We start from the raw sequence: 12,146 nt of genomic DNA on the forward strand, positions 1-12,146 counted from the left end.
GTCTCACATTTCTCACAAAGGACAATTTGCAGCCCACCATGAGTGCACATTATTACTTTTGTACAGAATTATAGAGAACCTTGTTGTAACATGCAGAGATGCACAATATATGTATGCAAAAGATTATCCATGTGAATTGCACAGTCATGTGATATTGTTCTAGCATGATGAATAAACGACATTCACTATGATCTGAAAGAATTGCATCGTTTCCCTGATGCACCCTGCCACGAACCCACTTCCTGCAAATTTTTGTCCTCCCCCAACAGCAGGAACATTTAAATAAACACTTTTAAAACTGAGTTTTCCGCACCCCCTGCCACAAATATAAGATCTCCTCTCAAAAAAAATTATCCTTTCTTGGAAAACCACAATAGAAATAATTTAGTCTTGAGATCAAACGTTTTCATACACTGTAAGGTAAAAAAACCCTAATCCACTCCAATAAAACTAATGTACAAAAACCCCCTAAGATTTTGAACAAAAAAATGAAAGATTTCCTCCTCTCTACGTCAGTCAATGTTCTTCTCTTACCCTAAAACAGCAAATGATTACGGATCTTAAATCACTGCTTTTATACACTGTAAAGCTCTTCTGGAAGCTTTTCTGACTCCTGCCGACACCTGTGCTGTCAGGCCAATAGCAAGGAAACCTTTACAAGTGAGTTGTTAGATTTTTCTTGGCACATATTTTATAGAAATGTTATAGAAAATAAAATCAAGTATCTTCTGCCCAATACAGAAAGCACATTCACCCTCTATATGCACACCTACGCATGCTTCTGTATAGAAGTTCTATCACTGTTGTTTTGGAAAAGCCAGTGTAACTCACTCCCAATTTCAACACTCACAAGGAATGAAACCATCACAAATGCTCACTTATAAGGGGGAATTACCAGCCTTGTCATTCTGCTTCACTGAAGATAAAATCCTGGAGGATTCTTACACGCAAGGCTTTGTCCTTCCTGAAGAACTCAAAGCTCTTGATGTTTTTCTAGACCTCACGGATGACAGTAAAATGGCTGGAGGTACCCCATGCCAAGCCCATTCCTCAGGTTCTTAAGCTGAATTCTTCCCTGTAACACGGCCAGACAACTTCAATCCTGACATTCTTTTGTTTAGAAAACCCATCCTTAACCTCTGGCTGGACATTCCAAATCAAATTTTTGCAAGAACAAATTTTCACCTTCCTTCAATATAGTATCACGGAGAAAACTAATCGAGATTTCTTTAATAAAAATACTAACTCCACTAGAAAGACAAATAAGTAGGTAAGGAGACAGTGGAGGTGATCAAAGGCCCATACCTTACATTTATCATGTCCAAGAAGTATCTAAATTCACACCATGCACACAGTTGGCTATATTTGTGTAAGCAAAAAACCTGTGTACATTAATGCACAATCCAACAAGCCTTTAGAGAACAGCTAAATAGACCTGTGCCCTACAATGAAATACTGTGTTAGAGTAGGAGCAGAGAGCATTTTTCATGAACAGGCCAGAGGTGGAATGACCATCATAAATCTTGCCAACTCTGCTAAGCAATGCCAGGCTCATTTCTTTGACCTCCTCTGTCAAATACTGGGTGAGGTCTGCATCTGTGTACCATATATAAAGGCAATTCCAAAATAAATAATATTTTAAAAAATAATCTAACATGCATGTGTTAGCCTCACAGCAAGAATGAGAGAACAGACATGTGACAGATAGCTCTGCCGCTTTTGAGAGTCTCAGATACTAAGGTGATAGGCATGGTACCAGAATAAAGCCTAAGCAAGGTACTCCTTTAGTACGCTACAGTTAAGAATAGGAATCGAATAAGAATTCCCTGAAAACATTCTGGCAGCAAGCGTCTCAGTTGACTATAACCAAGCCATAATGACATGAGAAGACAAGCGATTAGAGCTGTGACACTTTATAAGACAGGCATGACATGGTAACACAGAACAAAACTGTCACTGTTCGAAAGCTTCTGATAAATCACTTGGTAGGCAAAAGGAATCAACTTTTCCATACACCAAAAAGATGAATCCACAGAAACTTTCCTGCTGACATTTAAGCTCTCTAGAGTTTAACAGTCTCTTATAAATGTGACCACTTACCAAAAATCAAGACAAATTCCAGCACAGCTGTCTCTCAAGTATGACAGGTATTGTCTGGTATTCTGGATAAAAAAGGTGTTTCCAGCTGAAAATGTGCCCACCTGAAGGATTCTTACCTGCAAGACATCTTGGATCTTCACCCACACATCAACCATGTCATAGAGCTTGATATCACCATCATACTGGCTGCAAGGAGATGCCACTGTTTGCTGAAGGTGTCCGAGGACAACAGCGTGTGCAGCTGCCACAGCGTTGAATTTGTCAAAGAGAAGCTCTAGCAGTTCCAGCAGTAGCCTGTAAACCATCAAGACAACCTCCACTCAGTTTCTAGAAGACCACAGGCACACAGGCATGCAGGAGATGCAGGCAGCAGGCCAGGAGTCAGAAGACTGCGAATTCATATATCCTGTTTTATGACAGATGTTGCATGCAAGCCGGGAGGTCACCTAGCTTCAAACCCTCTCTGTGGGCTTCAGGTAACTAACTTCAGCTGCTAGCAGCTCAAGTTTGGTATCCAAATACTTTCCAGGATTTTCCTTCTCACTCCTTCCTCTGTATCAGAGTCGCTCACTTTTAATGTGTTCTACTTGCAGGTAATGGGAAAGACAAATGCATTAGAAACTACACAGCAACCACACTTCAGTACTATGACGTTAGAGAACATTTTAAGTTCCCAGATAGAGCTGCAGACAGGGAGGACCAAATCAATCTACCTGCTTTTCCCCCAGAAGAATGTAAAAGTCTCATGTTGATAAAAATTTACTTACCCATACAAACAGAATACAAGGTATTCATTTTGAACTGTGAAATGAGTAGTATGGCAGGTTTTAAACAACACGAAAGATCAGAAACCTAAAACATTAAGCCTTATCAACTGTGTCAGTTATCAAGATTTTACTATTATATAGAAGGTACTACAGCTATAACCTCATCTAAATGTACTACACTTCACCTGCTCGTATGGCTTCCTTACTGTCCAATTTTTGTAACTAATGTACCTTTGCAAAGTCCTAAATATTTTGTGATAAGGCAATGACTCATCACATTTTATTATTTGAGAAAAGAAAAATTCTGATCAAGTTCACTGCTGCTAAATGAGCATTTCAAGTACACATGTAACCCCAACAAAATGTGAAGATAACACTTCCCAAATCCATATGTTAGGCACTTCAAGCACTGACAGACAGGCTCCATCACATTTAACTGCAGCAGCTGAGAAGTTACCACATGCTTGCTGTGTCTACCCATCAGAAGAAGTTGCTATCCCCAGAGTAGCACAGAAGATCTGCACCAGAACTGGAGTTGCACCCACTCAACCACCACAGTTCAGTCTTCTGTGTTCGTTAACAATCACTAATGAGGTGCGTGTTCATGCCTCGGCCACTTTATTTCAGAGTGCTATAATTATCTGCACACTTTCATCACCTGGGTAGTTAACTGGAGTAATTAAGAAGCTGTTGCACGCTTGCTGCTGTTACCACCAGGCAGTAAGAGTGGCCTGGCCTGATGCTGTGGCTACAACCACCTACCTTAGCCTATAGCAATCCTAGATTGAACTTTAAGTCTGCAAAGGGCAGAAAAAAGAATAGACATTATTTGTAAAATTTGCTATCAGCTTACTGTGTCTTATTCATACACTACAATTTTACATATAGATATATATATGCGCACAGCACTACACAGCAATCTCTTGGGGATCTCTCATGGGCCATTCACCTACTGATGATAACAACTACACAGCTCAAAAGTTAAGAAGAAGAGCACCTTGATTCAATAGAAAGAGCTGTTGGGTAAGTCTGGAAGGGTAGAGTGAAGCACAGCAGAACAGATCAAGTGGCCAGATATATGGCATATTAACAATAAAGACATGTTTAGGAGTCATGGTACTCATAAGAAACAGAGGGGCATTAATATTGCCATATCTTAAGTGACTGTAGAACTAAGGCACACATTTAAGCAAAACAAAATAAACCACGTTTTGTATCCATTTTCATCATAATTAAGATTAGCAACAAATGCCTAAAGAAAAGTGGTGTTGCTACTGAGAGAGAAAACACTGCTTTTTTACAAGTCTTTACAAATTCAAGTAAGACACTGGCAGGGGATAAACAGAAGTACATAGGACAGGATGGTAACAACAGCACCAGAAAAGACAGCTATTGTCAACATTAACATTATTACATTTTCAATATGGGAAAGTCCAGTGTGGAAGAAAAGCTATTCTCCTCCATTTAGACTTTGTACAAAGCTTAATAACTAATCTGTCCAAGTTAAATTGAGAAGTTGCTACTGCGGAAAGACCTATGCATCTTCCTGCTGCGCTAATGTCTGTTAGCCCACCACCAATGTTATCAGTGAAGGAGGTGGGACAATATGCAGATAAGGCTGCCTTAAAAAACACTCTCCATCGCTGCTAAGCAAGTTATCTTCTCCAACCCACTCTCAGACATAGGAGAGGCAACTACTGCTTCAACAGCTTCTAAGAGATACATAGAATTTATCATAGCAAGTGACAAAGAAGCAGCTGGGGCAAGTGGCTTGTCAGCCAGAAGCCAAACAAAAACAGGAGGAAAACCAGATGTAGAAGACTTTTGGATAGGTGAGGAATTTCATGTTGGAGGTACTTACATATAGCCTCGGTCGAAATGCCAAAAAAGTTAATATTATGGGAGACAATTAATTATATACCACTGAGAAAATTTATCACTACAAGTCCGATTTCTACTAACATCCCATTACAAATGAACATGTAGTTACCCATGTACCTCCTTACTGCCCCAGAAAAGTACAATTTTGCAGAATCAAACTACCCAGATAGTTTGACAAATTAATTTTTATTGTCCCTAGGTGAGCCTGACCTCACATTATCAACTTGTTTATGGAGTCATTACTAAAATACTACTATACTGAACAGAATTATTTGTTTTTAAATTCCAGTGTCTTCCTATTCTCATGTTACAGACTGACAGACATGAAAACTCCCCGATCCATGTTCTTCAGTGGTGCTAACTACCACTTCATTTTCCATTCTCAAATAATGACTTATTTCCACACCTCCCTATTTTCAAATTAGTCAGCATCTCGTATCTTAATTTTCTTTTCTCTAGAAGTCTCCTAAATCTGTCAGGTCATTTTTGAAACAAGGTGACCCAAAAGAGACACAGACACAGTCCATGTTAGACAGCCAACATGACAAAACAGCATAAAATAATATGGCCTAGATTTTATGCATATGGGGTTGCAGCATCGAGTGACCTAAGCAGAACATATACAGAGAATGACAGGAGACTGGCTTAGGCAATTTGTCAAAGCAATCTCATATCCCCTTCACTGAGAAATATGGTAAATATATTGAGAGACAGTGACACATACCTGGAAGCAACTCCTATTGTCCAGGCAATAACAGAGAATGAGTTGATGCAGAGTGACTGCTGACACCTGAGTGAGGTCACTAATGACAATTCATACATTTTAACAGCAATAACATCCTCTGCCTGGTCGGTGTGTTGGCGTGTATATAATTTCTGTATTTATTTTAAAGCTTTGAGATGAGGTAAAAAGCCAGAAGTGTATTACGAACATGTATGGAAAAGTACATTGAATCAAATCGATTGGGTTTAGTAGCAAAATTGTCAATACACCATCTCCTACTGGACCATATTTTCATTGTATCCCTACCAAAAACCTGTCCTATAGATCTGACCTTCAAGTAGGCATGCATCCAATTATTCTTATTCTACAGTCAACAATCTTCCATAATTTTTAACAGACCCACAGGTTCATGTAGCAGTACCCCAAACTAATGCAACACAGCCTCTTCTATGATGCTTTGTCCTCCACAACCCAAGATAAGTATTTCTAAACATGAAGTTACAGGGCACGCTCTAATAAGCCACTAATTAAGGATAAGGCAAAGGCAATTCCTATATTTAAGCTCTTTTTCACAAACTTTTTCCAAGCACAGATATCTAAAAAACTTTAGAGAACCTACCTAGACTTCGAATCCACTTAAATTAAAGCTGAGGTTAGCTGCAACTAAGCAAGATTTAAGCACAGTTTTCAGAATTATCTTCTACCAGTGACAAGGAACCTGCTACCGCCCATTATCAGGTTTTACTATCTTCATGTCATTCACATTTCATAGTGGTAAGTGCACATTAGTAGAGAGGGTTTATATTCACAGCAAAGGATCTCAGAGCCAAAGATGCTCCATCTAGTCAGGTCTATCCTAAGTCTGTTTACCTACGTGACTGCATCCATGTTGTGTGTTTTAGGAAACCTAAAAATCAGTTGTATCACAAAGCCATGCAAGTCTTTCCTTTGTGACCCCACTGGTGAAAAATACACTTCTGCCATTATAAGGAGGTCCTTACCAGGGCCAGTGTCAATCTACAATAAATGAGCCTATCCAGTTTCACACCAACTCTACTCAGCTGCACTGCTGGCTGAGCTCTCAAATCAAAGGACAAGGACAATGCACCCATGACAGAAAGGGCCACACATCATCAATGCTGCTATCATTGCTCACTCTTGTGCATGTGTTTAGTAACAAGTCTGGTACACAACATCTAGTACAGCATGAACTTGCTCCTAGCAGGCTTACAGAGTCTTCAGGACTTCCATGTGAGACAACAAACTTCATGAAGCTCTGAGGAACTGACCCAAAACCCCAGTGCCTGTTGGATCTATGACGAGAGCATGCAGAGGTGCATGACAGAGGTAACTCTCTGGGAGCTAGCTGCTTTAGAGCCATAACAAAACAAACAAACAAACAAAAACAAAAAAACCCTTGGTTTTAAAAATTTGGGAGCAAATAATCATTTCTTTACATACTAATGAATAAGGTGGCTGCACAAATTCATGTGGAAAAGCTTGCTAGGTAAGGAAGCAGACAGCAGTCAAATTCTAAAAATAAGAAGAATGAGATCAGTGTCTCTTCAGACTCAGTGGGCTTTTACCAGATCTCTAACTTTTCTGGCCAGGTTCTAGAAATTATTTTACCCTTGCACAATGATAATAGGGCTCTACATAATTGCTGCATGAAGTCTCAAAAAGAATTACACCAGAACCTTCACAAGCAGACTATCACCCTCATCCTCACACAGAGGAAAGCACTACCCATTTCACAGAGAAAAAGTAAGAGCCAGCCTTTGAGAGCCACCACACAGCAATGAAGAAATGCATATAACTTGTTCCATGCATACCGAAATTGCCGCAGGGACCTTGTCCAGTAGAAGACTTAATCTACGGCCTCAGACCCCGCAGGCCTCTCTGTCATCCTATTGGTCATTTTATTTGCCAGAAATGAGAATTTTTATGGATATCATTTAAAGTACAGTAGCTGAATACAGGCTTTGAGCTCAGTGATAGAAACTAAGAGGCATCCAAGTGTGACTAGTTTTAAGGTGAGCTGAAAAACATTTTTTTCACTGAATCCTGAGGTCAAGCAAGTATTGCAGCTGACAGCCTAATGAATAGTTAAGCAGTTTTGGTCACTGCATCATGCTCAAATTTGGGGTCTTACAGAACTGTCTTGAAATAGTAGGACCTTGTTGTTCAGATTTATTTTTTTCTTGACAGCAGGAAAGTCACTTAGTTTTGATTTAAAACTGTAGCTAATTTAAGGGGCAGTATACCCTTCCATACTATAATTTATTCTTTTCAATATAAATGAATTCACCTAACTTGCTGTAAAATTCACATGTGATTTCGGTTTAGAATCAGTTCTAATCATCTCCTCATTCAACAAGAATTTAAGATACTTTCCATGCTCTAGATATAAGCACCTTAAAAAGGCACACAACCTCCTATTAAATGCATGCCAAAACCCATTCAACGCTTTTGTACCTTGCTCAACCCTCTGGGCAGGTAACCTTCATTAAAATATGATCTGATCCGATTTATCAATTTCAATGGACAGCCGGTAGCCCATACCACTTCTCAAGACTGATTCACAGAACCAAGTGTCAAGCATATGCTACACTCCCTCTCGGCATCAGAAACTAAAATTCTGCCTTCTGATCCATTCCAAAAACCTTGTTGTAATTTCACCAAGTTATCAGCACCCTAAGTCTATGAATTCTTCAAAACATAACTGATTCCACAGCTATGATAATGATAAGAACTAAAAAATAAGTCTTTATCAAGCTAACGTTTTCCTTGGGAGTGATTTTCCATTACAAATATTATATGTAATGAAGATACACATTTTTATTTTCATTTTTCTTTTCCAGTACTAATTCCCTTTGGACAGTGATCATTACAATGTGTAGTGTCACAACTCATTATTTCAGCTCAAAGTGAAAGCTAGGCCTTATGGAGTCCTATTTTCCAAAGAACGGTTCTATTGAATCCTGAAGAACAGCAGAAACGTAGTTCTCGGTTGGCTTGCACACCTTGCTATTACTGTAAATGGGGCTGCAAACCAATTAGAAACTTGGCCATATACTTACTAATGTAATTAGTTCCACACATTATTTCAAAGCTTAGCCCCTGCATCACCTTAATTGGACTCTGCTACACTTGAAATAAATAACTGAGCTTAATCTTCTCTTTTCAAGTCATATTACATTGGAATTTTGGCATGAGCACCAGTGTAAAGCTATGATTCAGTGCAATACAAGGAGATAGTACTTGTTTTGGCATCAAGTGTGCTTTACACTATACATACCAGCAATCTGAGAAAGCATTACAATTCAATCTGTTGTAAAGCCACTTGAAATGAAAGATTAGGTTACAAAAAATTAAAATCAAGTACTGAACATAATGCACTCTTGCTAGTTAAATAATGCTGGCTTCTATTGTGCTTCCACCTTCAAATCTGCATTTCAAACATCTGTTTAACCAAAAGATTCTCTTTTAGGGCCAAGCACAGAAGCAAGCATCTCCCTTTCCCACATCCTTAACTGAGAAGCAACAATGCCTCCCCATTCTGAACACATTTTGTAAATTCCCAAGACTCACAGGTGCTCAAGCACATCAGCCTTTCAGTGAGACGCAGGCATTTCTGAAAACTCTACCATTTCAGCTCTCTGCTACTGCAAAAACATTATTGTCATTCCTTCAAATGGCAGTTTGGCAGATATGACACCTTTCTCCAGACCTCTTTTCACAGTAACCAAGGTTCAGTGGTTCAAATATCCTTACCTAGGCTGATTTTCCTGGGAAAGATTCTCCCCTCTCTGGTAACCATTGTCTGCCACCTGGGTTGTGGACCGCTTAACAATCTGCTTGAGTTCTTGTTCTAAGCGATCCTGAATGGCTTTCACTGTTTCAGGGATTTTTTTCAGCTTGGCCAGCCCTTTGATGAGTATGCCCATGAAGACAGTGCTGTTCTCCTCTGGATCCAGTTCCGTATCTTCTTTAATTTCCAGAAGGCTTGCCTCTCGCACTGCAATAGAGTTAAGAAGACATAATCCAAGATTTAAATTATTAAAACCAACACTTAGCACCATGCAGAAGCAGCATTATAAACTACTTTGCCTTCACAGAACTCCCACTACTTTGAGCAACCAAGGGACAAGGAAACCAGCAACACTCTGCTTTGGGGGGAGGCAATGGATAATTCCGTTTGCTTGGGGGCTTCCCTATACATAAATAAAACAGACTGCACATTTCATTGATTTAGAAACAGAGGTCACGGTGTAAGTTACATATTAGTTAAGAAACAAAGGAAATCTGATGTAACTAAGATATTCATAAACAAGAAGGTATTACATCACTACAAATCCCTTGAATCTGTTTCGAGCAGGTAAGAGCCCTAAATTTCTAACCCAGGTGTTTTTCTTCCCTATATTCTTCACAAGAGCAGAATTTTCATTATAAACAGTATCAAGCATCAAGACTTCTGACAAATTTGGCAAAGTTTACACTGCCAAAGTGAATGATTGTTTGATAGTATCCTATTCTGCTTTATTACATCCATCAAGGGGTTGATGAAGTTACTCAAATCTTTTAGCAAGGCTTCCAGAAAAGAAAAATGAGAAGAATTAGAGAGAATATTGTGGATACAGTCCTCCTGAAGTAACAGAGATTGCACAGGGAGAAATTCTGTTGCTAAGCGACAAGAAAGAGAAAAGCAAGAGGTACTATGTTTTTTTAAAGTATGTTCATTAAGCAACATTTCTTAATTTACAGATAGCACCCAGCAACAACAAAACATGTCTCTGTTAAAGACTAGGTGAAACGTTTCATAAATATATTCAAACACTTATGTGAATTAAGTGTCTTCAAGGAAAGCTCAAAGCAACTTGGAAGATCTACAGCCGCATGGCTTGTTAACAGCTGGAGTGGTAGGTACTACATGGAAAAACAGCACTCAAGTACACAGCTGAAGCTATGCCATCCACCATACCATTTCCTTGCATAGAAACTAAAATCTAACAGCTGTTTCACCTTACCAGTACAGAACTCTGCTAAGGGCTGCTGGATGATAGATGAGTCCCATGGTTTCAACTGCTCAACAGATTTATTTTTTTTTACTTAAATCAAAATTTGCCCAAGAACGTGAACAAATGTCAAAAGATCCACCAAAAGGATTTAAATGACATGGCAAAAATGAAAAATGGCATATCACAAGCAGAATGCAGCCCTGCAGCTGTCTAAAGGCATGACACTGAACAGACCATCAGCACTGCTAAAATAACACAAGTTCAAGAAAACAATGTCCCAAAGAGCCCATATGGTGCCACTTTATAAACAGCAATATGATAAACAGATAATGCTTATTTCAGTGTCAGCTTACACCAACTTCCACAGCAGAGAATGTTTCTTTCCATCAGTGTAATCCCTAACATGGCACCTCTAGTTCAAACCAAACTCACTGTGCACATGCCCTTACAATTCAACCTAGAGCACCAGCAGCGCTGTCAGGTAAAAGCAAGATGAGAATGGATCCTTGTGAGACTCACGGAGAATGGAGAATGATATTAGGTCTTAGATAATGAGCACCAGGGAGATCAAATAGTGCTTTTTTCCTTTCTCACACACGCTTTTTTCAATTAAATTTGGGCAAGTTATGGATCAAGTACTAGAAATGCCCAGAACATGTTAATTTTTTTCAAAAAGAAGCAAAAAGACCAAGGATAGTACAGGTGATACTTCAAACACGCAAAAGCAGTAATACCAATTAGAAGTTAACAGCTGGAAGCCCACTATTTCTGCTCAACACTCTCATCCATCACACACCTTTCAATCCGCAAGACTGCAAAGCACTTTTGTGTACTGTGTACATCATCTACCCACTTTGTTAATGCTACTTGTTATTCTCAAAAAAAAACACAGCGTGCCGGGCACAAACACAGAAAATGAGCTCTTTTGGAACAAGAGCTGTGGAAAAGACAGTGCTGGAAATGCTAGAGGAAGAAAGGTTTTAAATTACTGGTTTTTTAAAAAAAACAAATATCTTGTTCCTCTGAGTTCAATGCAAAGATTTCACAGCCTAAGCAACCTTTTAGAGGACAGGTCCCGATGATTGTGCTGCCGCCGCTTTGTAAGCAGACTGTAAATTATTCTTAATATCACACAATGAAAACCCAAGAGGGAGGAAATACTCCTGTAGCCAAATGTGAGGACAGCATTTAAGAGGACTAAAGGCAGCAATCTTGCTGAGAACTCTGCCAGCACACTAAGACGAACACTCTTCCATTTTCAAAAGAGCAAACCAATTTTGAATACCCTCAAATAGTTGAGACATTGATTTACATCTCTTAGAAACAACAGTAAAGTGAATAGTTCAATATCTAGTAGGAACACACTGGTATATAACTACTGTTAGATCTGGTCTTTTGATAAAACAGTAGGGACAACGTTTCCTGCACACTGTGCCTATTAAACAGGTATCCTGGGAAGCTTTGGGGGCCCATTTAACTGTAAGATCTGAAAAGATCCCAACCCCACGTAATTGAAGATGTTCTTCTTTTCCTCTGTCTTCCCAACTTCAAACATCCTCTTCTGCCATTTAATGTCATCAAGAGGTTATTTGACCACAAAGCCTTGCCCCAGGAATAAGCTCCTCCTGTCCTCTACTACTTCAAAAAAGGCATCAA

The 12,146-nt window shown here is 39.2% G+C and overlaps 1 protein-coding gene across 5 annotated transcripts in view; it reads right to left on the reverse strand.

The window, feature by feature from the left end:
• The window catches only part of EXOC4 (exocyst complex component 4), a 412,836-nt gene that overhangs the window by 337,108 nt on the left and 63,582 nt on the right, over positions 1 to 12,146 (reverse strand). For all 5 annotated transcript variants that reach the window (XM_080393436.1, XM_080393437.1, XM_080393439.1 and 2 more), the window contains exons 6-7: positions 9,247 to 9,490; positions 2,217 to 2,394 (exon numbers count right to left, since the gene is read on the reverse strand). In XM_080393436.1, coding sequence (XP_080249562.1) covers positions 2,217 to 2,394; positions 9,247 to 9,490 — 422 coding nt within the window. The remainder of the gene's footprint in view (positions 1 to 2,216; positions 2,395 to 9,246; positions 9,491 to 12,146) is intronic.

This window comes from Falco punctatus, assembly GCF_963210335.1.
Source record: "Falco punctatus genome assembly, chromosome: 6".
NCBI lineage: Eukaryota > Metazoa > Chordata > Aves > Falconiformes > Falconidae > Falco > Falco punctatus.